Below are 27615 nucleotides of genomic sequence, written 5' to 3' on the forward strand. Positions count from 1 at the left end.
AGCACCCCATTTTTAAGCCATTTTCGGGTTCTTTTAAGAGTTAAAGGCATGAGCTCATGATTTCAGACTCCTTAGGTTGGCGGTGCCAGGCTAGTTATCCTAATGAGCACAAGCACACGCCTGTCTAATCAGCGACAGGAGCCCTGGGATCCATCTTCTCCCTAATAGGATGCGATTGGAAAGGACACTCTCTTGGTCGAGAAGATGTTTTCCCACTTGCGGAAGGACTCGCGCCCCGGATTACAGATGCACAAAATCCCCTGTCACGTTTTCGCGTGTGCTTGCTGGGGGATTGGGGAAATTTCCCCCCCTTCTTTTTGCCCGCTGGGCTGGTTTTGCGGTTCGGAGAAGGATGGAAATGGCACCAGGCTCTCCCCACCGACCCAGGCGAGGTGTGAAATTTCTCATGGGCAAACAAGTGAGAGCTGCGGGGTGCCCAGAAGAAGGGGGACAGAAAAGATGAAGGGGGGGGAGAGAGAAAGCAGCAGCCAGAGAGAAAGAAAAATCCCCAAAGCAGCAACCTGGTTTGAAGAGTGGGGCGTTTTCTATGGGGGATTGTAAAATGCGCTCTCTCTTTCCCCTTTGCAGGGGGGAATAAGGGCCCCCACTCTATCTGATAGTCATTAGCATCAATTAGCCCCGTTTGAAGTAGGCAACATCTTTGTCTCTTTGCAGAAAAAGAAATAAAAAAACCTTTCAGGGAGCCCATAATAACATCTGGAGCAGGAGAGGCTGAGCTCAAGTTCCTCACTTTCATCTCTTGTCGAGGTACTTGGAATGTTAATGCAGCCTCATTCTTTAATGGAGTTATCAGGAAATGCTTTTCACCCCCTTCCCTTTGCTCAGGGGGGATGTTTACAAAGGGCTGGGGCCTTTTTTTTGTGGTGTTGTTGGGTTTGTTTTGTGGTGTTTTTTTTTTTTTACCCCCCTAAGAAACTCCACCTCCCCTTTTATTTTCTGTACTCTCGAAAACCAAAACTGAAATAAAATAAAATTAAAAAAAAAACCCACAACAACCCAAACACCAAAACCCCACCAGCAAAAAAGATCAGGATCCGTCCTTTCATCTCCCCTTCCCAGCTCCTGCAAAAAGACCCTTTTGCTGGGAGCACATGGGAGCTGGTGGTTCGACCTCCCATGGGCAGGGGCAGCGGGTGCCCGGGCCCCCACTCTGCCTGGCTGCTGGGTGCTATATTTCCCAAGTCATTACTAGCGAGTGAAAATTTCCAGCTTTCGACCCGAAATGCATTAGCTGAGCACACAGTACTAATGGGAAACAGGACGCGTCATTAGGCAGCGAATTTGGCCAAGGCGGGGAAGCCCAAGTGAGAACTCAGGCTGTGCTTTCGCCCCTCGCCCGTCCCTCTGTCTGTCCGTCTGTCCTTCCTCCCTGCTCTGCGATGTAAAACTGTCCCCTTAATAACCACAGTGTCTCCAACACCTCTTTCCATGGGAAACCACACCCGAATTACAGCACCAGTCATGACCTATTATAAAGAGGAAATAAAATGAAGAGATTTAACAGGCTTTTAATAAAACAAGTCAAAAACTCGTCTAATGCCACCTGTGTTTCAATCCACAGGACCTCTGTGCAAGCGAAGCCAGAAGCTGCGAATCCCTGTGGGTTTTTTTTTCTTGGTGCCGGCTTGTTTTCTGGGAGAGGCTTCGGCACTTGCCCAGCTTTGAACGTGTGATTTCAATTAAGCACCGAGTTCCACGGCGGCAGGATTGGGGATGGCTGTTTGGATAAGGAGCAATAAAGCGGCAGCTGTATTTATTCTCTTATTTTGAAGCCGCCGTGGAAGGCAGGATGCTAAATGGGAGGAAAAAAGGGGTTTAAAGGCAAACTTGAGGGACTCTTTTGTCTCCTGTGGGCATCCTCTTCTCCAAGGTTCCCGTAGGCATCCCCAGGGTGCTTCCTCGCAAGCAGGATAGTCCTGCCCATGCATTCCTATAATTTCCGTTTGCTTTCAAACACTCGAAAATATAGAGATGCTCATTTATAGCAAGGTCTATTTCTACAGCTTGAGCAGTGAAAAAAAACTTTACATGGCACAAATCCCTGATTTGAGGCAGGATTTATGGGGTACGGACAGCTAACCCGCGCACACAGACGTTTAATGCTGGGTGATTAAGCCATGGAGGATTTTTGCTCCATGTTTATTAGCCAGGAGACTCTGGTCTGGGGATTTCTCCACATTCGCATGCGCTGGAGTGGATTTTCAGTGCGAATTCGGTGCTTGCAGAGATCTGAGCAGGAACGTTTGTGCACGCACTGGGCTGCGAACCCCCGGCGTTGTGTTTGCTGGGTACGTTCACATCTGGGCGAGGTGTCAGTGCCACCCGCACCTCTCCATCAGACCACACTGCTGCGCTTGTCCCCATGGGCATCACACGGGCATGTCACCCAGACCACACCACCAGTGAAATTTCCACGGCAGTCATCTTTCATCTTGTGCAAGAGCTCCTGATGCATTTTTCCCATATCCCAGATATACGTATGCCCTCCGACACAGCTGGGCAGGTACACGTGGACATGTGTGGGTGTCGGGGGGCTTTGGGTGTCAGTGGGGGAAGGTATGGGAGATGGGGCGGGAAGGTGCAGGTGTCCATGTGGGTGTTAGTGGGATTGGGAGCTGCATCTGTCCATGTGGGTGCCTGTGGGGGAAGGTGAAGGTGCCACCAAGGTTGGGGGGGCAAGGCGTAGCTGGCCATGGGGAAGGTAAGGGGGTGTCTGCGGCAGAAAGTGCATGTGGGTGTCTGTCTGGCGTGGGTGTTGGTGTGGGTGTCCCTGGGGCAGGAGAAGGCGTCTGTGGGGAAGGAACTGGTGTCAGTGTGGGTGTCCATGGGGTAGGAGTAGGTGTCAGTGTGGGTATGTGGAGAAGGAGTTCAAATGTTGGTTTGGGTGTCCATGGGGAAAGAATGGGTGCCAGTGTGGGTGTCCATGGGGCAGGAGTGGGTGTTGGTGTGGGTGTCCATGGGGCAGGAGAAAGTGTCCATGAGGAAGGAGTGGGTGTCAATGTGGGGGTCCGTGGAGAAGGAGTTCGAGTGTTGTTTCAGGTGTCTGTGGGTAAGGAATGGGTGCCAGTGTGGGTGTCTGCGGGTAAGGAGTGGGTGTTGGTGTGGAGGTCCATGAGGAAGGAGTTTGGCTGTTGGTTTAGGTGTCCATGGGGTTAGAAGCAAGTGTCTGTGGGAAAGGAGTAGTTGTCGGTTTGGGTGTCCATGGGGAAGAAGCAGGTGTCAGTGTGAGGGTCTGTGGGGAAGGAACGTGGGAGCTGGGGGGGAAGCTGCGGGTGTCTGGGTGGGGGGTCAGCGGAGGAGCCAGGGGGGCCAGGAAGGAGGGTGTCCGTGGGGGTGTCGGTGGGAACAAGGCGTGTCCGTGAGGGTGTCGGTGGGGAGCAAGGGGTGTCCGTGGGGGCGCCTTGCAGCCCCCCGCCGCCCCCCGCCGCCGCTTTGCATAAGAGTGCGGCTCATCCCACCCCACCGCGCCCTCCATATAAGCCGGCGGCCGCCACACCGGCCCGGCCCCCGCCGCACCGGCCCGGCCATGCTGCGCAGCCCGCCGCGCCCCCGGCCCGGCCCGCCGCCCTCCAAGACCCCCTTCCACATCGAAGCGCTCCTCGCCCGGGAGCCGCCGCGCCGCTGCCCCGCCGCCTCCTCCGCCCCGCCGCCCCCGCGCTGGCCGGCGGCGGGCCCGGGCCCGGGGCTGGGGCCGCTGCCGGGCGCCTGGGGCTGGGGCTGGGGCTGCGCCGCGGCCGGGCGGGGCGGTGCAGGTGAGCGGGGCGGCGGGGGGGTCCCGTCCGTCCGTCCGTCCGTCGCGGGTAGGTGGGTGGGTGGGTGGGTGGGGGAGCGCGGCCCGGGGGCTGCCGCGGCTGCGGGGCGGGCGAGGGGCTCCGCAGGCGCGGGGTGCGGGGACCCTCTGCCGGGCGCTTGGCTGGAATCAGCTGCTCGGTTTGGGTCGCCAAAAATGACCTTTTTTCTTTTTTGTCACCAAAAAATGCCTTTTTTTTTTTTTCCGAGCCCCCCAAAATTGTCTCCCCCCCCCCCCCCCCCCCCCCGCCAACTGTCGTAGTTTCATTTCCTACAGCCTCTCGACCGACCCCCAAGGTAAAAAGTTGAGTTCGGGCTGTGGGAAATGAAGGAAGGGGAGGGAAGAATTTTCCGATAATTAATTTTCCCTCTGTAGCGATCGATAATTAATATTAGCGTTTCCCCCAGCAATATATGGTGACCGAGTGGAGTGACACCCTGATGATAACGGTTTGCATCCTTCAGGTTTGGCTGCCCCCCATATCCGCGTGTGCCTCCACCTGCTTCTCAAGGGTTACCTAAGGAAAAAGTTTTTTTGTTGTTAATCCGTGGGTAAAAGTTACGCGGTGGTTGGATGATACCGACTAACCCATCAGGCTCTCTCTATTTTCAGGAGCGTTGTAACTCTTTATCAGCAAAATTACTCGTCTGTTTTAACAAAGTGCCTCTATTCAGAATAGCTTGCTTTTCTTGAAATTTAAGTATCTTTTTAGCATTCAGAGCCTCATCTCGTCGTTTCCCAGGCAAAAAACCTGCGGCCAAGCACATCTTTTACTGGTATCAGGAATGCCTGATTTGATCTTGATAGCTACAATATTCAGACACCAGAAGTGTTTGCTACTCGATCTTTTTTTCTGACTATTTAGCATCACTACTTAAGCTATTCTTGATTTTACGAGACAGCACCTGCGTAGCCGTGTGTTAGTCTATGTATTATATCAAATATACAGGTATGAAAATACAGTTAAACGATATGCAAAGCTATTTCCACAATGTATTTCATGTTTGAAATTACACTTGCTATTATCTGAGTGTTGAAATAGAAACAAAATCTGACGGGTGAAATTATTTTAACGATGGAAATAGTTTTAAGTGCAATTACAGCTGTTAAGCTGTCAGGTCCCCATCCCACAAGTCCTTAAACACACGCAGAATTTACACCCGATTGATGAAACGAAGTAGGTCGAGGTGCCCATTCATGCCTGGAGAACATGACAACATCAGTCAGTAAAGGAGGGATAAGTAGTGGGTGTGAATCGGGGTCGTTTTGTGCAGTATTTCCATGAAAGTTAAAGAAACTTGGCTTGTCAGGATGTATTGCAACAGTCCAACGTCTCTTGTGGGTGCTGTTCTCAGACCCTGCTGACAGTGTGCAATGACTCTAGCTGACAGGGACCTCTTCGGGGTGCTGAATCCAACTTCTGCTCCAACAGGATCTCAAAGCCAGATCCTGTTGCCTGGGGGCTGAGACTTCAGAACAGCAATGGTGGGGAGCGTTAATGGCCTCATCCTGCCAATACAGATCGTGTACAACGCTTCCCACCCAGAAAGGTCCCGTTGGGTTGTACTAGTGGGTTCTTTCTTAAAGTTAGGCTTGTTCCGAGATGTTGGTAGGACAGAAGCTGAGGGACCGTCAGACAAACATTCGTGCTGGCCTTAGCTGGTTCCTAATACCTTCACGACTGTACTTTGATACTTGGAGGTGTTCTCAGCACCCAGTGGTCTCACTTGTGCAGGCAGCTCCCGCTTCCTGCAGTCTTGCTGGGACTCCAAAGCTTCCAATGCTTCACTCTCAGATGTGCCAAGTCTACACCAATCTTTCTGTGTTGTAACTCCAAAACCAGCATCTTGGATGCAGAGATTTTTTTTGCCTTGATGGCTGCAGCTTCCTTCCCTCCGTCGCTACATCCCTCAGCCCTCAACTGCGGTCTCTCTACTCTGCAGTCCTCCTGGCAGTGAGATCTGGCTCAAGTGAAGGTCCTTCAGGAGGACAGAGCTGGCCAGGATGTGCCCTGTGGCTCCTGGGGGATGGTTGGGGTGTAGCAGTCACAGGCTCCTCCTATACATCGAGATGTGCGTGAATCGCAGTCTGTGCTGGCAGGATGAGGGACGGCACCACTCTTAGGCTGGTGCTGGCTGGTCCCGTGACAGTGCTGGTGTTGTACCGTATGTTAAGCAGGTAATTATGGTTATCATCTAGGTCTCAGCTAGATAGGAGACCTAGACTGGATCCACTTGTTAGTCCTGGTAATGCCTTTGCACATGGGGAACTGTATGGATCAGTTGAACCTACTGAGACCAAAGGACTAAGGTCCAGGATGGGTACCTGCACAAGGGCTGGTGACTCTTGTCTTCTTCAAGCCAGTCTGCCAGGTTGTGTCTTCTCCTGGACACTGGCTGACTACGGGTGCCAAGGGAAGGGTAAAAGCAGGGGCCAGCGTGGAGTAAACTCCTCCAACCTTTAGATGCTTGTGATTAGGCATTTCTTGAGACGGAGATAGGATTCTTGCATTCAGCAGCTCTTGATGGACTTTACTATTCTGTTACAAAGATCCTGTACAGATGGAGGTCAAACCCTGCCCACCACATTGAGAGCTGGCTTCTTTGGGTCTGGCTGCCCGTCCAGGACTGTCCTAGATTGTACCTGTGGGTAGAATCACAGAATAGGTTGGAAGGGACCTTGAAAGATCATCTGGTCCAACCTGTTATGGGAAAGAGAGCCTAGATGAGATGATCTAGGTAGGGGACAGGGGAGGGTCATCCCTGCTTTTCTTTTCGGTGCTACTTTCTCCCAGCCCCCTTTAGCTGCATTTGCAGACCCCTTCAGTCGCTGCTTCTCGCTTGCAGGTCTGGAGTTGTCTCACTGCGTAGGGGCCAACTCGCTGGGCCCTGCTGGGCCTTGGAGGTCCGGGGGACCCTGCAAGATGAAGAGGGTCCGCACAGTCTTCAAACCAGAGCAGCTGGAGCGGCTGGAGCAAGAGTTCCTCAAGCAGCAGTACATGGTGGGCACAGAGCGAGTAGACCTGGCTGCAACTCTGCATCTCACAGAGACTCAGGTAAGAAACGAGAGAGCTGGGGATGTGTTCTGATTTCGGCTGGGACAGTTAGCTTTTCCTTTTTAGTAGCTAGTATAGCGCTGTGTTTTGGATTTAGTCTGGGATTTGTTATGAGAAGAACATTGATAGCACACTGATGTTTATAGTTGATGCTGAGACCTCAAGGACCTTGCTCCTGCACACTGGAAAAACAAGCTTCCCATGTTTTGCCAGTGTGCAGGAGCACAACAGGTTGCGGGAAGCACGGCTGGGACAAAGGGCCCATAACTCCCCTTAGAATTTCAACTTAGACTTAAGATTGAGGGCCAAATTGGCTGATGGAGCATTCCATATCATGCAGCATCATGCCCGGAATATAGATGAGGGTTGACTGGGAAGTTCATAGAATCATAGAATGGTTTGGGTTGGAAGGGACCTCAAAGATCATCTAGTTCCAACCCCCCTGCCATGGGCAGGGACACCTTCAACTACACCAGGTTGCTCAAAGCCTCATCCAACCTGGCCTTGAACACTTCCAGGGATGGGGCAGCCACAACTTCTCTGGGCAACTTCTTCCAGTGCCTCACCACCCTCAGTGTAAAAAAATTATTCCTTAAGTTGGGGAGTTCTCTTTTGTGAGACTCGCTTGGTCTCTTGGAGTTCTTTGCTCTTTTCTTGCGCCTCTCACTCATCTGGGATTGCCGTGTCAGGACTCTTAACAGTTTCAGGATCACTTGCTGGGACAGGACAGGTGTTGGTCACTGGGTGGTGAGTAATTACACTGTGCATCACTTGTTTTATATACTATTATCATCATTTATATATATAGTCATACAATATTATTTTATCACTATCACATTATTATTATATTATAGTAAATAATAATAATAATAACAACAACAATATTCTTATCTCAACCCATGAGTCTCCTTCCCTTTTCCCCTTTAATTCTCTTCCTCATGCCCCTGAGTGGGGGAGGGTGAGCGAGTGGCTGCCTGGCATTTGGTTGCCGGCCGGGTAAAACCACCACAACATGATGGCATCATAGACCCCAGGTCTGGGTTTGGTCTGTGGTGATTCCCCTGCCGTGAAGGGGACGTGACCCATGGGACTCCCTGCTGCAAGATGACATGGAAGCCACGTGCCTGGAGGGATGCGAGATAGGTTCAGATGGTTTATGAATAAGAACATCCTTTTCTTAATCCATGAAGTGGAACAAAAAGCATTTAGGAGCACAAACCTGCTTGCTTTAGCATTCAAGCCAGGCTGGACTCATGTATCTACATTGTTATGATCCTCTGGAGACAGTTTATGCTTTAAGTGCCCTTTTATGACACTGGATCCAAATTTTTTTCTGCTCTTCCCAGTATGTTTCTGCCCCTCTCGCTGCAGGCTGCTTATTTATTGTGGAAAGGAGGAGCCATGTGATCTTCCGTGGTGGAATCCAAATTCAGCTGGGGAAAAGGGAGAACAAAGCAAGGGTAGTTCTGGGTGGGTGTGAACAATGTAGGGAGCAGTGGCAGGGGGTAGGTGGGTGTCTCATCGTGCTCTCTGGCCCCAGGGATGGGTTCAGTGGCTCACGGGAGCTAGGGGAAGAGCTTCGTTGCTCCTCTGGCCAGAGCCTCCTTGGTGCATCTGTGTCCCCCTTTCCCCTGGTCCTTCCTCCCAGCACCATACTGCCCTCCATAATGTCACCTCCTACTGCTCACATGCACTGTGTCCCAAGCAGAGAAGGGGCATGTCCCCCTCTTTAAGGAACTCTGCTTTTTGGGGACATCTGCCTCGGAAGCATGTGGCAACAGCCACCATTGGAAAGGGGCTCCTGGAGACCTTGGGCTAAGCCGTAGTGCTCTTTTCCTGCTAGGTGAAAGTGTGGTTCCAGAACCGGAGGATCAAATGGAGGAAACAGAGCATGGAACAGAAAGCGGCAAAGCTGTCACAGTTTGGGGTGATGCAGCCTGCCACTGCAGACTCAACGGACGTCAAGGACCACGAGGAGGACACCGTGGACGTGGAGCTTTGAACAGCTGATGAGATTCAGCTGTCACTGTTATTTTTCCAGCCGTGTCTGCTTAGTGGAGTTACTGGGGATGCAGGCACATCTCTGCTTCTTTGGTCCAAGCAAGACATTGCACTCTCAATCTGAGAGTTTGAGCTACAGGACAAACTGCAGCTGGCTGGGAGGAACCCCCTAAATATTGTTTGGCTGCTGTTTGGTAGCCATGTGCTGTAATTCCTGGGGCTTCATCATCAGGCTGGTTGTCCTTGATGGTGCCATAGCTGTGGCAAGGCATGTGATCTCTCCTGTTTGCTCTTGAAGCACCAGGACACATAAACAGCTTCCAGCAGAGAGGCTGGGATGACAATCAGTGTCTCTGACAGCTGTGAGCATAAGGGTGTTTGAACATGGGGTCACTTGTGTGGCATGTGGCTCTGTGCTCATAGGACGTAGACCTGTGCTGGGAGCAGAATCAACCCTGATTGTTTTCCTGGTCAGCTTGACTCCCATGTTTGATGCTCAGATCACAACAACAACAAAGTGCAAATTGGAAAGCCCTTTGCTCCCACCTGCAGACTGTCATTGCTCTTGCAATAAGATGAACAGGGTCTGATCCTGCCCCTGGAACACAAGTGCCTCCTCTTGTCCTGTGCCTTGATGTATTTGTGCCTTTGTTTTGGCTTCCCAAACCTGGAGGCCAGAAACTCCCTGGGTCTGTCTTCCTTCTGGCATTGCCTCACTGCGCCAAGGTGTGTGCGTGTGCTGCTGCAGCAGGGAATGAGGCACTCAGGCTGGCCGAGGTGCGGGGATCGGGGCTGTTATAAAAAGGCAGCTTTCCAACACCTCTGGTGCTTCAGACGACCCCCTGCCCCTCATCCAGATGTGCTGATTCTGGCCCAGACTGCAGTCACTCTGTTCTCTCCTCATTATACCTGCAGGTGCTGTGGGAAACGGCACCTGGAGTGTTGGGCGAGCACATCTGTAACCGCCCAGTGCAGTTAGCAGTTGCATTTCTGATGGGTGGGAGGGCTTTGAGGGGTCGGGACTAACTACTGGACGGACGCTCCTGGTCTGTTTGTTAGCAGCTAAGTGCTCTTAGGCTAGGCTGTCAGCGCTCCGGCTGTCGCCTCGCCTTCCTAGGCCTGCGCAGGGTACCAGGCACCACGTCCCATCAGCTCAGGGTAATTTATTGCGTCTCTTTCTGGCCCAGAACACTGTACATCACTTTATTATTGTTATTTATAGAAATAACTTTTTTTTTCTCCTTAATAAGTGTCACTTATTTATTTGGTTTGCTTTGCTTCTTAATAAAAAGAGAAAATGAGAAATGGACCTTCTTCTCTTAATAGGACCCCTGTTGTTAAAAAGTAAAAGCTGCTTTCTAACAGCAGAAGCCACGAAAGGGTGATTTCTTCATGACAGTGTGATTTCCTCTCACACGTTTTCATGCCAATACAAATGGGAAAGCAGTTTTTTGCCCCACACTTGTGCCTTTGCTGGTAAACCTGTGGACTCATCTCAAGCTTCAACATTTGAAGTGGAGCAAGAACAGCTTTTAAACAGATCAGCTGAAAACCTGTGTCAAAAAAAAAAAAAAAACAGGAGGAAAACACATTCCAACTACTCTTATTTTAATTTTTAATTGAAATTATTAACAACCCTCCCTTTAATGTATTTTCATCCTTCCCAAAAGTTTGAGGTTTTTTTTTCTTAATAAACTGTTTTGGACAACACAAATGCAGAAAAAAAAAAAGGTGGGTTTTTTTTTAGGAATTGATTGATAACCCATATCATGGGCGAAAGTAGATAACATGACTTATTCTTTCTGGCCCTACAGAGATAGAACTACATTTATAGTACGAAACATGTCTCATTATCATGGGGTGCTCAGGTTTGGGTTGCTGCTCCTGGAGAACAAGGACTTGGAGAACAAGTGGATGCAGCCAAACCTGTGCAGCTCCTGCTCTGCCAGGCTGATGTTTTAGCAAACCGCCGTCCAGGAGAAAGTTTTCCCTGTGCTCTGCAAACACAGAAGCAGACACAATCCTGGCCCTGCTTCACAAATACTACAAATCAATGCTGTCGGCACCGGGGATGGTTTGGAGACACGAGGGATGCTTCGAAGTGTTGCTGTGACTCGAGCTGGTGCTCGATGAATGAAACACCCTGCTGCTTAGCACTGAAACCTTGGAAAAACAGGACACGTAATGCTGTTAATACAATAACGACTAGTCTTTCTGCTAGTAATAGGAAGATGGAATTGAAGAAGGAGTCATAAGGTGGCATCGCTCCACCCGTGTCTAGACCCCAGGGACGGGCACTGCGCGGCGGAGCAGTGCCCTCACAGCCCGCTCCCGGGTTCGCCGGGGCCAGACCCCAAAATCCAGCCGGAGAAGGCAGCCCGGGCGGCGCAGGGCGCTTTATCCGCCCCGTGTCACCGGTCGGGCGGCCGGGCGATGTCCCGGCGCTGCGGCCGGGCGGCTCCGTGGCTGCGGGTCCGGCTCGGGGGCAGCCACGCGCCGACAGTGACACCTAGCGACCCCAAAACACCCCGCAAGAAAGCCCCGAATATCCGTCCCGTATTCCCGAACCCGCTGCAGCCACCTGGCTGATGGAAGAGCGAGACCGAATCCGAACGGGCGTTGGCAGCGCCGGTGTGAATTAGTAAATGCAACTAAATATCGTGCGTTTCGGGCGTTTGCAGCCAGCCTAGCAGGCGGCAGCAAGGGCGCAGGGGCCACGTTAGTGTGGTTTGAAGGGTTTTTTTTAGGAAAGTCGGGCCAGTTTTGGGTGCGCAGGGGCAGGGGGCGATGCCTCCTTGCCCGGTGAGGGGGTAGCTTGTGATGCCGCCTGACAGGGTTACGAAGGCTGTTCGTCCTCCGGCTGTACCGTTTAATAATAGTAATTAATTAGGGGAGAAGCAGCAAAACTCCTGCCTGCTGTTTGCGGGGCTGCGAAAGCGCCGCAGCGCCGTTTCGGGGCTTTTTGGCGGTGTTCGTGGCGGGGGGCTGAGGGGAGGGCTAAGATGGCGGCCAACCCCCGCCCGCCCCGGGGGTGAGGAGGGGGGTGATGGCGAGCGCGGACCCCCAAGGGGGCGCCGGCAGCCATCTTCGTGCGGCGCGGTGGGTGAGAGGGGCGGAGGAGGAGGAGGAGGAAGAGGAAGAGGCGCTGCCCGCCCTCGGCGGGTCAGAGCGGGGAAGTCGCCGCCCGAAGATGGCCGCCGCGGCGGGGGACGTGTGCGGCGCCGTGGCGGACGGCCGCGCCGGGGCCGGGGCCGCGGCAGAGGCGCGGTTCATCAGCAGCGCCAAGGTGAGCCCAGCGGGCCCGCCGGTCCCTCCGCCGCGGGGGTCCCTCCCTTCCCTCACGCTGCGGCAGATCCAATTTTTTGGGGGGGAAAGGGAGGAAAAGCGCGGCAGCCCCCCCTCAGGCTGGACGGGCGGGAGGGGCGTCCCCTCGGCCCGCGGGTGGGTTTCGGCTTCGGGCGCGCCCCATGCCCACGGCTCTCCCTCGGCAGGGGAAAGGCTTGTTCGCCACCAAGAGCATCCGCAAAGGGGAAACCGTCTTCGTGGAGAGGCCGGTGGTGTCGTCCCAGTTCCTCTGGAACGCCCTGTACAACTACCGAGGTGAGTGGCGGGCGGTGGCGGCGCGTCCCCGGCGGGGTGACTGCGGCGTCCCGAAGGAGCTGCCCGGTTTTTAGGGAAAGGTTTGGGTTCGGCTCAGCACCGCCAAGAAGGTGGCCCTGCTGCCGGTTCTGCCTCTGCGCTACACAGGTTGTTGGTGCGTTGGAAGGGTTGGGGCTGTTCCAGGGATGGTGGCTTCCATCAGACCTGGGGGAAAGCGGCACGGAGGAGAAGGACTTGGGGGTGCTCGTGGATGAGAAGCTCACCATGAGCCAGCCGGCAACGTGCGCTGGCAGCCCAGAAAGCCAACCGTGTCCTGGGCTGCATCCAAAGCAGCGTGGGCAGCAGGTCCAGGGAGGGGATTCTGCCCCTCTGCTCTGCTCTCCTGAGACCCCCCCTGCAGTGCTGCGTTCAGCTCTGGGGTCCCCAACGCAAGAAGGACATGGAGCTGTTGGAGCGAGGCCAGGGAGGTGATCTGAGGGCTGGAGCACCTCTGCTATGGAGACAGGCTGAGAGAGTTGGGGTTGTTCAGCCTGGAGAAGAGAAGGTTCCAGGGAGACCTTCTAGCAGCCTTCCAGTACCTAAAGGGGCTACAGGAAAGCTGGAGAGGGGCTTTGGACAAGGGCATGTAGTGACAGGACACGGGGCAATGGCTTTAAACTGAAAGAGGGGAGATTCAGATTAGATCTGAGGAAGAAATTCTTCCCTCTGAGGGTGGTGAGGTAGTGGAACAGGTTGTCTAGAGAAGTTGTGGCTGCCCCATCCCTGGAGGAAGTGTTCAAGGCCAGGTTGGATGAGGCTTTGAGAAGACTGGTGTAGTGGAGGGTGTCCCTGCCCATGGCAGAGGGCTTGGAACTGGATGATCTTTGAGTTCCCTTCCAACCCAAACCATTCTATGATTCTGTGAAAGCACCGTGTGCCACCGTCGGGCACCGTCTGTGTGGGAACCATTATTTTTTAGTGACGTGCGTCCTGTCCGAATCTCATCATGGAAGGGTATAGCCTGCAAAGGTGCTGGCGCTCTGCGGAGGTGTCAGATCAAAAAATAAGAGTTCTAAGAGCAGGACTTTAGACTTTTTTTGTCCTACCTAGACTCTGCTGTCTGCTGAGCTCTGTTGCAGGTCAGTGGCATAGGGACCCTTGGCATCGTATGGCCCTTAAACACTTCCCAGCGTAACAGGGCAGGGGCTGGGGGAAGTTAAAATTGCAGCAGAAATGGTCTTTGCTATGGAGGGAGCGGTAAGAGACTGGTGCCTCCAGCTCGGAGATGGTGCTGGTACCAGTCGTGCTGTCCTGCCGTGGTCCCTGGTCCCTTTCCTTTTCTCACTGTGGCATCCGTCCGTCTTGTCTCCCCATAGCCTGCGATCACTGCCTGCGGGCTTTGGAGACGGCAGAGGAAAACGCCCAGCGGCTGTTGGGGAAGAGCTCACTGGTGCTGCCTCACCCAGAGCAGTGCAGCATCCGGAAAGACCTGCACCAGCAATGTCCCCGCTGCCAGGTATGGGGCTGCCAGGAGGAACCATGGTCTTGCTGGAGTCACCGGCACTTTTACAGAATCTAGCCAGTCACTTGCGCAGCCCCAAGATGGGTGTCTGCCTTTCCCTTCTGCGTCGCGATGGCTAAAGAGCTGGGGCTCATATGTCAGGGAGGGGGCACAGCTGGGCCTAGGACCCCCTTTTCCTGCTGCCGTAGCCAATGCCGGGCGCTGTGCCTCGCTCTAGGTGACGTACTGCAGTGCTGAATGCAGGCAGGCCGCTTTGGAGCAGTACCACCAGGTCCTCTGCCTTGGCCCGTCCCGTGATGACCCCACGCACCCCCTCAACAAGCTGCAGGAGGCATGGAGGTAGGGGACCGACCTGCCTGTTGCTCCACGGGCAGAGGAGGTGGCTCTCCTGGGCTGGGTGACGCTGCTTGGGACCAGGGCTGAGGACTGTCCTTGCTTTGCGTCCCTGCATGAGGTGACTGGATGGTGGTGGTGGCTGTGGGACGTTGTCCAGCTCCACCTGCTGGTTGGGCAGCAGGTGAATTTGTGTTGGCAGTGCAACACGGCTTGAGCAGTTCTTATTTTTCTCCCAGTAAAGAGCTGCAAAGCCCTGAGCTGTCCGTCCCTCACTCCTGCAATTTTATAGTGCTCATGCAGATCTCTAGCCTCTGGGAGATCCTCCTTGTAGCACCCCTGCGGGTACATAAATTGCGGTCCCTGCTTGCAGATGACAAAATGGGCAGAGAGGGAAGAAGCAACGTCCCTGACCCAAAGCTTGTCACAAACCCAGCTCTCACTGCAGGCCTGGGCTTCGTATGAGGCCCAGGCTCTAGTTTCACGTGATGGTAGGGGATTATTTGTACCCTCAGAGCCGGCAGGTGGGTGCAGGCTTCTTGCCCTGAGCAGTGCTGGGTCCCCGTGTAACGATGCTTCACTGGCCACTCCAGCGTGACGGATGAGTGATGGATGGCAGCTGCCTCTGCCTCCCTCCAGCTTTTTATTTCCATACCAGGACTGATCTGCTCATCTCTTCTCTTCATTCTTATCCTGCAGAAACATGCATTATCCACCGGAGACTTCCAGCATCATGTTGATGGCCCGGATGGTCGCCACCGTCAAACAGGTACGTCTGCAGTTTAGAGCCACGTCTCCTGGTGTGTGGTTTCCGCATCCTGTTATTCCCAAGGACTGATCTCTTCTCCGGGGACTGGTGGGGTTTCTGCTTGAATAAATTTCAACATCTAGTGGTCTCTGGTTATGGAGATAGCAAACAGCAAAGGAGGTTCCTATGTCCTAAGCCCAGCAGGTCTTTTTTTTCCATACCAAAATAGTTAGTCAGAACGGAACCTTTCCTTTGGCTCTGTTTCTTTGGCCTGGCTTTTTCAGTGTTTATTCTGACAACACCATGCAATTGCTTCTGGTCATTCTTGACAGCAGGCTGGATACCTCTGAGCTCAGCGGAGCTTGTCCTCTCCTCCCTCTCTCTTGGCTGGGGAGGAAAGCGGTGTTGGTGCAAGGCCTTTCCTTCATTCCTTTGTCAGGCTAAAGACAAGGAGTGGTGGATTAAGGCGTTCTCCCAGTTCTGCAATAAGACAGCAAACGAAGAAGAGGAGATTGTGCACAAGCTGTTGGGGGACAAATTTAAGGTAAGAGCCTGGCAATGCTTGGCTGTGTTGAATCCCTGAGCCTGCCCTCTCTCTGCCTGTGTCCGTGAGCCTACGGGTGCAGAGGCCCTGTTACAGTTGGGATGGGAGACACTGGAAACCCCGGGCTCAAAGTAAGGGCACAAAGCTCCCCATTAGGGGCTGGCTAACCTGACAGAGAGGAAACAGGTTGCTTAGAGGGCTTTGGGCTTGTGGTGCTTCAGCAGGAGATGCTTCTCATTCCTGTGGTGGAGATGCTTCTGCTGTGGGATGGGACAGGGTGATGCTTAGCTGCTGAGTAGGTGGCTTTTGCTGCTAAAATGAGTGGCTTTCACTGCTCTGAGGCCTGTGCTGGGCTTGGCCATCAGCCTGGGTCTGACTCCCAGCAGTGTCTCCCCGCTCTGATGGTGTTGCCGTGTCCTGCCAGGGCCAGCTGGAGCTGCTGCGGTTGCTCTTCACAGAAGCCCTTTACGATGAACATCTCAGCAGGGTGAGTTGAGCCACCTCCTGACTGGCCCAGGAGTGTGGCGGGACTGTCTACTTGGTGCCAGCCCCCCTGAGTCATGTCTGCCCTGAATGCCAGGACTTCCCCTGGGACTCTACCTGTTCCTTGCTTCCCCCAAAGCTCCCTGTGGGATTTGAGGCACTTGCAGAGTGGGGTGCTGCCGCAGGCTGGCGTGGGCTCAGCTGCTTTCTCATCTCCCTTCTGCAGTGGTTCACTCCAGAAGGCTTTCGATCCCTCTTTGCCCTCGTTGGGACCAATGGCCAAGGCATAGGAACAAGGTAACGGGACTTTCTGGGTGCTCCTTGCAGGGCAGCAGAGATGGCATGGAGGGGATGCCATCTGTAAATTCGTGATGACCTGGGTAGTGGCTGGGTTTAGACGCAAGAGAGGGAGATGGAGAGGCAAACTTAAAAGTGGTCCTTCATCTTGACTGTGTCCAGCCCTTTCACATCCCTCTGCCAGACCTTGGCCGCTTGGAGCCACCGAGTTTAACCCTTAGATCCCCACCGCGAGGTCCCATCGTGTGCCAGCAGCAGTGTGGGACTATAGCGGTGTCCCTCTGCTTTCTGACAGCTCTCTGAGCCAGTGGGTGCACGCGTGCGATGCGCTGGATCTCCCCATGCTGCAGCGAGAGGAGCTGGACGCCTTCATCGACCAGCTCTACAAGGACATCGAGAAGGGTGAGGCTCTAAGTGACCATGGGCAGCATCAAGCAGTGCTTTTTGCAGTACCTGGCTAAGTTCCTGCTGCTGGAGACTCTTCTCAGGATTCAGGGACGAGGAGAGGTTCCTGCTGGGGACTGGGAGATCCCACTTGCCCTGGTCCACGCAAGCCGTGCCTGCGGTCTTTGGCTTGCTGTGTGGATAGGGCAAGTCCAAATTTGTGGGCAGCAGGAACTGTGGCAGGTTGGGAGTGGCTGAAGGGCTGATGTGGAGGTATCCTCAGCAGAAAATTCCCATCTATGCTAAATGTTCAAAGACAGGTTTAATACTTTTTTGGCTGATGCAGCTGTATGAGTACAGGCACAGCCACACTTGAGCTGAGGGTGCAAATCTTCATGTCCTCCATCCCCTCTCGGTGGGGAGGGAAGGGTGCTTTGGAAATCACCTTCCAACACCCAGTCCCCAAAGCAATGCTAGCTGGGTGCGTTCAGCATTGGTGGATATCCCGTCATGCTTGTGCTGAGTTGCGCGTGCGGAAGAGCGAGAATGGCCCATGGGAAGCTCTGACCCCCCTCTCTGTGCTGCAGAGTCAGGAGAGTTCCTCAACTGCGAGGGATCTGGTCTCTACGTGCTCCAGAGCTGCTGTAAGTAACACAAGGTCTGGGAGGAAAACTAGTAGTGAGGAGGGGGATGTCCTGGGATAGACTAGCTCAACCTCTTCCTAAAAGCCTCTGGAGAAAGGGGTTTTCACTTCCCATCCAGGGGTGGATTGGGATGGGTGCTGCCCTGAAGCCTGGCTGCTGCTGGGGTCTCCTGCTGTCTCACCTGGCTATGAAGCGGTCAGTCCTGGCTTGAATGAACTTGGATGCGACACAAGCTGTGGGAGCCACGTGTGCAGTTAGCAAGAGACCATCTCCATCCTTGTCTGAGCAAAATGGAGCTGAACAAACCATTAAGGGAGAGAACCTTTCTTGGCTGGGCCATGGGGACGTAGGAGATGGTGTCTCAGTACCTAGAGCTGCCTCCTTTCACTCCTTAGCATTAACGGCAGAGCAAGGACGAGCAGGGCCTGGGAACTGACTGCTGGGAGAGCTGGGAAGTGGGGGAGATGTACAGCCTTGCGCATCCTTCCTCCAGCACGTGGAAGCAGGAGATGGTGCTGTGCATCCCTGGGGTTGATCCAGGACAGCTTGCTCTTTCTCAGTGATTTTTGTGGGTCGGAGGGAGAGCCCTGGCGCTGCGCCGCTGGACCCTCTAGTCCTCAGTGTGAGTGCAGTGCTGGTGTCCCCGAGGCAGATGGGGTGGCCGCAGCCTTGTGCTGCCTTATCCTTAGCCAGGCCTTGGCTTTCCCAGTTGGAGGCACTGGCTCCCACGTGCCCAGGCTACACAGAAGGGCAAGCACGAGCCCCGTGGGCTGTGTGGGGTCTCCGACCCTGCCTGTGCTTTCCCGTTCCTCTGCACACACCTGCACAGCTGCATCCCGTCTTCCCTATAGGTAACCACAGCTGCATCCCCAATGCTGAGACATCCTTCCCGGAAAACAACTTCCTCCTGCATCTGACGGCTCTGGAGGACATCGAAGCAGGAGAGGTGAGACAGCAGGGCTCGGATGGACCTGCGGTGGCATCGCATCTTGGCAGAGGGTCCCTGTGTCCCCTACATCTCCTGTTGACCCCAGCCCCGTACCTTCTGCCCTTTGTATTGTCTCGGCAGAGGAATTTGTGCCTTGTTCATGTAAGGGCTGCCGGACCCCATGTTTGTGCCCGATTCTCGGAGCAACTGGCATAAATAGTGCTGCTTTGGGTTCTTGGGAGGTGGTTCCCAGCCCAGCTGTTTCTCTTTGCTCACAGGAAATCTGCATCAGTTACTTAGACTGCTGCCAGAGGGAGCGGAGCAGACACAGCCGCAACAAGATACTCAGGTAGGGGCTGCTCGGAGGAACCCGGGGGGACGCGGTCCCCCTGGGCACCCCCAGCCAGTCGGCCTGGGCCGCGTCCTCGCCTCGGGGCCCTGTGCGTGCCCTGGCGTGCGGCCGTGCACGAGCTGGTGTGCTTGTGTCAAGGTGTGCGTGCAGCACGTGGCACTTCCGGGCTTCCTCCGTGCTGCCATCAGGCCATGAAGGACTCGTCTCTGAGTGAGGCTGGAGCTCCCCGTTCTCACTTCTTGTGGGTTGGAGCCCCAAGGACCCAGGATTTGGGCTTCCCCTCTCTTGCTCCGCTCTGCAGTTGGCTCCTGTAAACCCATGCTGTCCTTGCCTACCTTCCTTTTCCTTCTCTGCCCTTCAAGGGTAGGGTTTCCTGCTGATGGTCACCATCCCCATGTCCCATCACTCCCGAGGAGCTGAGAAATCCCCCTCTCCACCCAGACTACCTCCACCCCAGCTGAGCCCAGCATGATCGACCCCGCAAACTCCTCCGGGTTTACCATGTTTAGCCCCTTCCTGCCTGCTCTGTGCCCAACCCCCTGCCCAGCAGCAGCGTTGGGGTTGTGCCTGTTTCAATGCCATCCATCACTCTTCCTCCTTCATCCTTCCCTTCTTCCAGGGAGAACTACTTGTTTACCTGCTCGTGTCCCAAGTGCCTAGCGCAAGCCGACGATGCTGATGTGACGTCGGATGAAGAGGAGGAGGGCGAAGGAGAGACGGATGATGCCGAGCTGGAGGATGAGATGACTGACGTTTGATCCTGACCCAGGGCGAGAGGAGAGGGAAGTGACAGGGAGGGTCCTCCAGAAGGCAGCAGCTTCAATACTAGAAACAGGGTTGTGTTGTGGGGTCGGGAGGGAGGCCATGTGCCAGTGACGGGTGCAGAGGTCTGGCAGAGTGGGGCAGCGGGGGAGCCGGAGGCAGGCCCTGCTCCCGCCTGTCCGTGGTGCGTGCCGTGTGTGCCGTGTGTGTGTGTGTGCGTGCGAGCGAGCAAGTGTTGGGCGTCCCCGTCCTCCCTGTGAGGACAGGCTGTGAGCTGGTGGCCCCCTGCCACCTCCTGGTCCCCGGAGGGGCTGGCTGGTTCTTGCAGGGGAGACTGGAGGACAGCAGGGTCCAGCCAGCCCCTGGGCTGGGGTAGGGGACATCACAGTGGTCACCTTGTGGCCGCCTCCGAGGCTGCTCCGCTGTGTCTGTGCCGGCCGTGGGTACAGAGGAGCGTCTCCTTTCCTGCCTTGCAGGGATGAGGGGAACGTGTGTGCGTGTGTGTGTTTGTGCACAAGGGGTACTATTTAATGTCTGTGTTAGCACTATCTACACACCAAGGAGCTGGGGTCCTTATATATACTCCATCCCATGCCTTGGCTCAGTGAGCAGCAGGGGGCAAAACGGTTTTGCAGGTGGGACAGACACCTTAGAGGGTGGCTCAGATGTCTGAGACCAGTGGGGAGCGTGGGGCTGACCTTGGCACCACAGCCCCATCGTTTGCACGATGCAAAGCCCCGTGAGCCGATTGCTGGGCTTTTCGGGGAGGTGGAACAGCCAGGCTGCTGCTAGCCCAGAGCCAACGTGGACCATGGTGTTCTGTAAGCAAAGTCACCATCCAAAGCCCGTAAGACGTTTTGGGTTTTGCAGAGAGTGAGCCACCCTGCTGACCCATCTGGCCATGGGCCACTTCAGGAGGAGCATGTGCCCGAGCGGGAGTTGCTGTGGCCAGGGACGCAGCATGGCGCTGTGTCCTTCCCCACGCCGAGCTCAGTGGGCTCACCATGATGTCACCAGCAGCTGAGTGTTGTCATCCATCCCACGCTGCCAACGATCGATGAGGCCATGCTGCTCTGTGTGGTGTCCCTGTCTGTGGACCACGTGCTGCGCGGCAAAGACGGCTCCAGGCAATGAACAGACAGCAGGTTGGGGATGCGCCTGGGCTATTTTCCAGCCCTCTTGGATTCTGGGGAGCTGTTCTCCTGCCACCACTTCCTCCAGGCCCGTGGCAGCTGGATTGCGGGATGGAGGACGACGCTGTAGATGGGCACCTCTGGCACTACCACCACTGGCAGCCCCGCACCCCACTGCTCGTCCCCAGCCGTCCCGGGGCCGCGTCCCCCTCAGTATTCATAATAAACCAAGACTGGTGAGAAGTGGGGCCATGTCGTTTGTACCGGTAAACTGGAGGGTGGCGAGTGCAGAGGCAAGGGCTACGATCCAGGGGCTGGTCCTGGTGGGGACTTCATAGATTTCTAGGTTGGAAAAGACCTTAGAGATCATCCAGTCCAACCGTCCCTAATCCCCCATTAAACCATGTCCCTAAGTAGTTCATCCACCCTTTTCTTAAACACATCCAGGGATGGGGACTCAACCACCTCCCTGGGCAGCCTATTCCAGTGGCTGACAACCCTTTCAGAGAAGAAATACTTGCTAACATCCAACCTGAATCTCCCCTGACTAAGCTTATACCCATTTCCTCTTGTCCTATCACCCATCACTAATGTAAAGAGCCCTTCCCCCACCTCCCCACCGTCCCTTCTCAAGTATTTGTAGGCTGTAATCAGGTCTCCCCTCAGCCTCCTCTTCTCCAGGCTAAACAGCCCCACCTCCCTTAGCTGCTCCTCATAAGTTTTATTTTCCAGCCCCTTGACCAGTTTAGTCGCCCTTCTTTGGACCTGCTCCAGGAGCTCAATATCTCTCTTAAAGCGAGGGGCCCAAAACTGGACACAATGTTCCAGGTGCGGCCTCACCAGTGCCGAGTACAGGAGCAGGATCACTTCCCTGTTCCTGCTGGTCACACTATTCTTGATACATGCCAGTATCCCATTGGCCTTTTTGGCCACCTGGGCTCACTGCTGGCTCATATCAAGCCGGTAGTCAACCAACACCCCCAGGTCCTTCTCCGCCAGGCAGCTCTCCAGCCACTCTTCCCCGAGCCTATAGCGATGCTTGGGTTTTTATACCCCAAGTGAAGGACTCTGCACTTGGCCTTATTAAAGCTCATGCCATTGGCCTCAGCCCAACGATCCAGTCTGTTCAAATCCCTCTGAAGGGCCTCCCTACCCTCGAGCAGATCGACACAGCCTCCCAGCTTGGTGTCGTCCGCAAATTTACTGAGGGTACATTCAATCCCCTCATCCAGGTCATTGATGTTAAACAGAACTGGACCCAGCACTGAGCCCTGGGGAACCCCACTGGTGACCGGCCTCCAGCCGGATTTAGCCCCATTTACCACCACTCTTTGGGCCTGGCCATCCAGCCAGTTTTTAACCCAAAGGAGGGTGTGCCTATCCAGGCCAGCAGTTATCAGTTTCTCAAGCAGAACACTATGAGAAACTGTATCAAAGGCTTTACTGAGGTCAAGGAAAACTACATCCACAGCCCTTCCCTCGTCAACCAGGCGGGTCACCCCATCATAGAAGGTGATCAGGTTTGATTGGCAAGACCTGCCTTTCATAAACCCGTGTTGACTGGGCCTGATCACCCGGTTAACCTGTATGTGCTCATTAATAGCACTCAAGATAACCTGTTCCATGACTTTGCCCGTCACCAAGGTCAGACTGACAGGCCTGTAGTTCCCCGGATCCTCCTTTTGCCCTTTTTTGTAAATGGGGGTAACATCCGCCAGCCTCCAGTCCAGCGGAACTTCCCCAGTGAGCCAAGACTGCCCAAAGATAATGGACAGGGGTTTGGCAATGACATCCGCCAGCTCTCTCAGGACTCTCGGGTGGATACCATCAGGCCCCATAAACTTGTGGGCATCCAGCTGGCGAAGCAAATCCTGTTCCTCTTGGATCACAGGAGCTTCGATTTGCTCTCCCTCCCTGCCCTCAGACACCATAGGCCGGCTCACCTGGGAACTACTGACCTTATTATTAAAGACTGAGGCAAAGAAGGCATTAAGGACCTCAGCCTTGTCCTCATCCCTAGTGACTAACGTACCCCCTGAGTCCAGTAGGGGCTGGAGGTGATCTTTAGCCCTCCTTTTGTTATTAATGTATTTATAGAAGGACTTTTTGTTGTCCTTTACGGAGCTGGCTAGTCTAAGTTCCAGTTGGGCTTTTGCCCCCCTGATTATCTCCCTACATGCCCTAACTTCCTCCCTGTATTCCTCCCTGGATGCCTGCCCATTCTTCCAAGACATATAGACTTCCCTTTTTCTTTTGAGGTGTTCCCACATCTTGGTCATCCAAGCTGGTTTTCTACTCCGGCGGCTCGATTTCCGGCACACAGGGACAGCTCGCTCCTGTGCCTCCAGAATTTCCTTTTTGAGTAGTAACCATCCCTCTTGCGCCCCCTTACCCTTGAGAGCTATCTCCCATTGGACTTTATTAACCAGACTTCTAAACAGTTCAAAGTCAGCTCTCCCAAAGTCCAGCTTGGCCGTTTTAGTGCTCCCTCTCCTAACTTCCCCTAGAATTGAGAATTCTATTATCTCATGGTCACTATGCCCCAGGCGTCCTCCAACCATCACATCTCCCACGAGACCTTCTCTGTTCACAAACAGCAGGTCTAGGGGAGCACCTTCTCTAGTCGGTTCACTGACCGGTTGTGATAGGAAGTTGTCCTCCACACACTGCAGGAATTGCCTAGATTGTTTCCTGACTGCCATGTTATACTTCCAACAGACATCAGGTAGGTTAAAGTCACCCACAAGGACAAGGGCTAGTGAGCGCGAGACTTCCCCCAGTTGTTTAAAAAATAGTTCATCAGCCTCACCGTCCTGATAGGGTGGCCTGTAGCAGATTCCCACTACAATATCCAGTAGATATTGTAGATTCCCACTACAATATCCTCCCCAGACTTGGAGGTCTGGGGATGAGGGAACAGATGCCCACTGAGGTTTGGGCTCTGGATCTGTGACCAGCCCACCCTTGGGGACAGATGCCAGAGGCAACGCTGCCCCATGAAGCTGTTTCTGCCCCAGTGTGTGACTGATGCATGCTGTGCAGGGTCAGAAGTCAGCCCTGCCCTGGCTGCAGGAGGCAGCTTAGGAAGTTCACTGGGAAAAACGTTGTCAGGGGATGAGATTTGTCCCTTTGACCGCTGAAAAAAAAGAGAAACTTCCCTTTCTCTAAAACTTGTTTAGATTTCATGGGCTCAGACAAAAATATACAGATGTTGGGCGAGCCCTGCTAGCACAGACCAAGCCTGTACCTCACTCTCCCATCCCTGCCAGACTGCATCCATGTAACCCTGCATCCCTCTAAATCAGCAGCACAAATTACCAGTGGCATCTTAACGCAGTTAAAATGTTTCTCGGGGAAGTGGTGGCCTCCTCTGGGCCATCACCTCCCGCCCAGAAAGTCACCACAAAGGGTCCTCGGTGCCAGACTCTAGGTTCTCCACCGCGGGTGCTGGTGTTCTCCCTTCAGCCATGTGCCGGCAGAAAGATCTCCCCATTTCTGAATCCGGCGAGGCTGGGCGGTGGGATCTCTGGAGTGCATTGGGACCCTTTCCTCAAATCTGGTCCCTGAGGCCAGCTCCTGGGATACACCGACAAGTCCTCGGTCCACTGCGACCTCCCACTGCTACCAGAAGGTCCAGGGGGGCTGCATCATTTCGTACGTGGGGATGCTGGTGACGTTGACGGGAATGGAGATGATGGCCCAGGGGAGCCCATGCTGCTCCAGGGAGCGTCTGATCATGTACCTGGAAGGACAGAGAGGTGACAGGCTTGCCTGAACCACCAGCGTTGGGAGAGTGGAGCCCAGACGTGAGCCTAAACCATGAACTGGCTCAAAGAGACACTTGGTGGATTAATTATAGAATCCTAGAATGGTTTGGGTTGGAAGGGACCTTCAAGATCATCTAGTTCCAACCCCCCTGCCATGGGACACCCTCCACTACACCAGGTTGCCCAAAGCCTTATCCAACCTGGCCATGAACACTTCCAGGGATGGGGCAGCCACAACTTCTCTGAGAAACCTGCTCCAGTGGATTATGACTGAATCCACTAACAATCTGGTTCACCAAGCCCAGGTGGGACATGCTGATCACTGGGACCTCCCCATTTTGTGGGGACAAGGCTGTCACTTGGCCCTCCCCATGAGATCTTCCGCACTTGGGAAGACGAGATGTCTGTTGGCAGAGGTACCTACCCATCCCTGCCCAGCAGGAAGAGCGCGGGGATGTCGGCTGTGCGCCTGGTGCTGTCCTGGATCATCTCGATGTAGAAGCTGTCGTTGTCGTAGGCGTTATCCGCGATGATCACCGCCCGTCCGCCGTGCTCCTGGATCACACGCGTCTTCGACAGGAACGAGCAACCCCTGGGGCAGAGAGGGACAAATCTCTGGCGGCTGCAGGCAGTTCCTTGGCAGGTTCGAAACCTGCGAGTGCCAGAGCTTGCCTGGAGATGCCCAAACCTGGGACTGTCTCCCTGGCCCCGTGCCTCCCCCAAGCCCTGATCCTCTTTGAGTCTGTAGTTCAGGCAGAGGCTGCCCACTCTCTGTCACTTTCTGCTGAGCAAAAAATAAAATAAAATAAAATAAAATAAAATAAAATAAAATAAAACAAAATAGGGCTTTTTCCAGCTTAGCACAGGCTGTTCTCTAAAAGACACAACATGAAATATTCTGGGGTAAGAGCATCCCGACGTTTTCCTCATATACCCATGTGGGGTAAGTCATGGGAAGGAGTTAGAGGTGAAGATAAAATGTGGCTATTGCACTGTCACCCTCTGCAGCGCGGGCATCTGCCCTCCTGCCCATTGGTCCCCCCCAAACAGCTCCCATGGTGCCAGACGTACCCCCTCTCCACCAAGGCAATCTGGTCCTGGATGAAGACGCCATTATTCAGCTCTCCGCAGGCTTCAGGGGGATCCGCTGGGACCAGGTGGATCTGATCGTACCTTGTGTTCTCCGAGAAGGAGACAGGCAGGGGTGAGTGAGGGGGGTCAGGGCTGCTTCCCATCCCCAGCCCCACCGCCGCTGTCCCCGCTGTCCCCTGCGCTGTGCAGGGTGTGCTTCTGGGGAGACTGAGGGCTCCCAGGTGCAGGGATGCTGGTTGCCCCATTCCAGCCCCTGCAGAGCCATCCCAATTCACTCAACAGCTTGCCTAGATCTCGCTGTCACTGCGGGGAGGGGAAACTGAGGCACGGCGCTGTGCTGGGAGCTATGCAAGGCCATGCAGTGCCAACTTTACAAGACACGGAGAGTTGGTGGGTCTCCAGGAGCACCCACGTGCATGGACACATCCAAGTGTTCCCAGGGAACATGTGCAGAGCCAGAAAGCATCTCTTCCTCCAGTCCTCGATGCCTCACACGTTTCCCAGCAGATCTGCTCCTGCACCCCCATTCTGACTCTGGGTTTATTCAGGGGAAGGTCTTACATCTTCAGACCAGCTGGTTTATCTCTGCTGTTCCCCATGGCAGCCCGACCAGCCCTTCTGGGACATGGCTGTGCCTGTCTCAGCCCTTGGAGGAGGAAAGAGTGGGGCACGTGCTCCCTGAACACACATGGGACCAAACTCCCCCTCTGAAAGTCTGCTGAGGTCAAAAACGGGGATCTCATTCCTAAGGGAAGGCTCAGGGAAGAGCAATTAGCTCCATTTTTATAAAAGGCTTCAAATCACCAGGCCATGCAGTGGAGAAACATCAGGACGGAGGGACCTAAGACATGTTCAGTTCTTAATACTTACAAACACACCACCAAAATCCTTGGCCGGAGTGGCGGTGAAGATGTAGCGGATGTCTCCAGGGCTCAGCACTTGGAAATACAAGTATTCATGGATGCGTAAACCTGGGTGTGCATGGAGAGAGGTGAGAGGCAGAGAAAACAATAAGGAAAATTCCTGAAAAAAAGCGAAAATACCCAACTACTGCTCCCTAACTGCATCACACAGAAGGGAACGCACCCGTCGGCAATGCCAGCTCCCAGCCGGGCCCTGAGGCAGAGGACCCAAAATGCCGGGTTTAGCCTGGAGCGCTGCGAGGGGAAATGCACCAGCACCCAGGAGCACAGACGGGGGAAAGGCACGGGGACTGGGGTGCACTGGGGGAAGGGGAAAACGCAGCTGGACCACGAAGGGAATAGGGGTGACAGGCACCCAGATCGAGGTGCACAGAGGGAAAACGTGCTTGGACTGAAGCACCCTGAAAAGAAATGCACCTGGAATGAGGTGCTGGGTGGGGGGATGCAGTGGGGCCATGGTGCACCAAGGGCAAATGCACCTGGACTGGGGTGCAGGAGAGGAAATACAATGGTGCCAGGTGCACCGAGGGGAAACACAGACGACTGGGGTGCTGGATGGGGGGTGGGGTGCATGGAGGGGAAATGCATCCGGACCGGGGTGCAGGAGAGGAAATGCAATGGAGCTGGGGGGCATGGAGGGGAAATGCACCCGGACCGGGGTGCGTGGAGGGGAAATGCATCTGGATCGCGGTGCATGGAGGCGAAATGCAATGGAGCCAGGGTGCGCCGAGGGGAAATGCACCCGCACTGGGGTGCAGGAGGCGAAACGCCCCTGGATCACGGTGGACGGCGACGAAATGCAACGGGGCCAGAGTGCAGCGAGGGGACAGGCACCTGAACCGCAGTGCACGGAGGGGAAATGCACCTGGATCGCGGTGCACGGAGGGGAAAGGCACCTGGATCGCCATGCACGGAGGGGAAATGCACCCAGACTGGGGTGCAGGAGGGGAAGTGCAACCAGCACGAGGTGCTGGATGGGAAAATGCCATTAGGTCGCGGTGCACGGAGGGGAAATGCAAGGGGGCGGGTGCACGGAGGGGAAATGCTCCCGGGCTGGGGTGCAGGAGGGGAAAGGCAGCGGGGCGGGACGGGGTGCGGGTGCCGGGGCCGCGCGGGCCGCTCGCACTCACCGCGGGCCGGGCAGGAGCAGAGGCAAAGGCAGAGCCAGAGCGAGCGGCGGAGCATGGCTGCGCCCGGCGCAGCCAGACGCCCCGCCCCCACCCCGCGCCCATTGGCGGCGCCCCCGCCCCGTGCCTT

General features: G+C 54.9%; 3 protein-coding genes across 3 annotated transcripts; 2 read left to right on the plus strand and 1 right to left on the minus strand.

The window, feature by feature from the left end:
• Positions 1 to 3547: 3547 nt before the first annotated feature.
• LOC104376502 (homeobox protein not2) lies at positions 3548 to 8868 on the plus strand. The gene is made up of 3 exons (XM_086612400.1): positions 3548 to 3773; positions 6658 to 6866; positions 8710 to 8868. The coding sequence occupies exons 1-3, from the start codon at positions 3548 to 3550 to the stop codon at positions 8866 to 8868; spliced, it is 594 nt and encodes a 197-aa protein (XP_086468526.1).
• A 3189-nt stretch (positions 8869 to 12057) lies between these two features.
• SMYD5 (SMYD family member 5) lies at positions 12058 to 19523 on the plus strand. Its single transcript, XM_086612111.1, has 13 exons — positions 12058 to 12153; positions 12359 to 12467; positions 13823 to 13962; positions 14186 to 14307; positions 15001 to 15070; positions 15489 to 15593; positions 16018 to 16080; positions 16303 to 16373; positions 16669 to 16775; positions 17345 to 17401; positions 18253 to 18347; positions 18608 to 18678; positions 19301 to 19523. Exons 1-13 carry the CDS (start codon positions 12058 to 12060, stop codon positions 19437 to 19439), a joined length of 1245 nt encoding a protein of 414 aa, XP_086468237.1. The 3' UTR covers positions 19440 to 19523.
• Positions 19524 to 23757: 4234 nt separating this feature from the next.
• PRADC1 (protease associated domain containing 1) lies at positions 23758 to 27552 on the minus strand. Its single transcript, XM_086611809.1, has 5 exons — positions 27489 to 27552; positions 26306 to 26406; positions 25415 to 25524; positions 24768 to 24935; positions 23758 to 24318 (listed from the first exon to the last, which is right to left on the minus strand). Exons 1-5 carry the CDS (start codon positions 27541 to 27543, stop codon positions 24198 to 24200), a joined length of 555 nt encoding a protein of 184 aa, XP_086467935.1. The 5' UTR covers positions 27544 to 27552; the 3' UTR covers positions 23758 to 24197.
• Positions 27553 to 27615: the final 63 nt, after the last annotated feature.

This window comes from Tauraco erythrolophus, chromosome 5 (assembly GCF_009769465.1).
Source record: "Tauraco erythrolophus isolate bTauEry1 chromosome 5, bTauEry1.pri, whole genome shotgun sequence".
Classification (NCBI taxonomy): domain Eukaryota; kingdom Metazoa; phylum Chordata; class Aves; order Musophagiformes; family Musophagidae; genus Tauraco; species Tauraco erythrolophus.

Coding starts and splice junctions, on each gene's coding strand:
- LOC104376502 (XM_086612400.1), top strand. CDS start 3,548: ATGCTGCGCAGCCCGCCGCGCCCCCGGCCCGGCCCGCCGCCCTCCAAG. Junction 3,774..6,657: donor GGCCGGGCGGGGCGGTGCAG/GTGAGCGGGGCG, acceptor TCTCGCTTGCAG/GTCTGGAGTTGTCTCACTGC. Junction 6,867..8,709: donor TGCATCTCACAGAGACTCAG/GTAAGAAACGAG, acceptor TTTTCCTGCTAG/GTGAAAGTGTGGTTCCAGAA.
- SMYD5 (XM_086612111.1), top strand. CDS start 12,058: ATGGCCGCCGCGGCGGGGGACGTGTGCGGCGCCGTGGCGGACGGCCGC. Junction 14,308..15,000: donor AAGCTGCAGGAGGCATGGAG/GTAGGGGACCGA, acceptor CTTATCCTGCAG/AAACATGCATTATCCACCGG. Junction 15,071..15,488: donor TGGTCGCCACCGTCAAACAG/GTACGTCTGCAG, acceptor TTCCTTTGTCAG/GCTAAAGACAAGGAGTGGTG.
- PRADC1 (XM_086611809.1), bottom strand. CDS start 27,543: ATGCTCCGCCGCTCGCTCTGGCTCTGCCTTTGCCTCTGCTCCTGCCCG. Junction 26,407..27,488: donor CTGCTCCTGCCCGGCCCGCG/GTGAGTGCGAGC, acceptor ATGCACACCCAG/GTTTACGCATCCATGAATAC. Junction 24,319..24,767: donor TTCCTGCTGGGCAGGGATGG/GTAGGTACCTCT, acceptor CTGTCCTTCCAG/GTACATGATCAGACGCTCCC.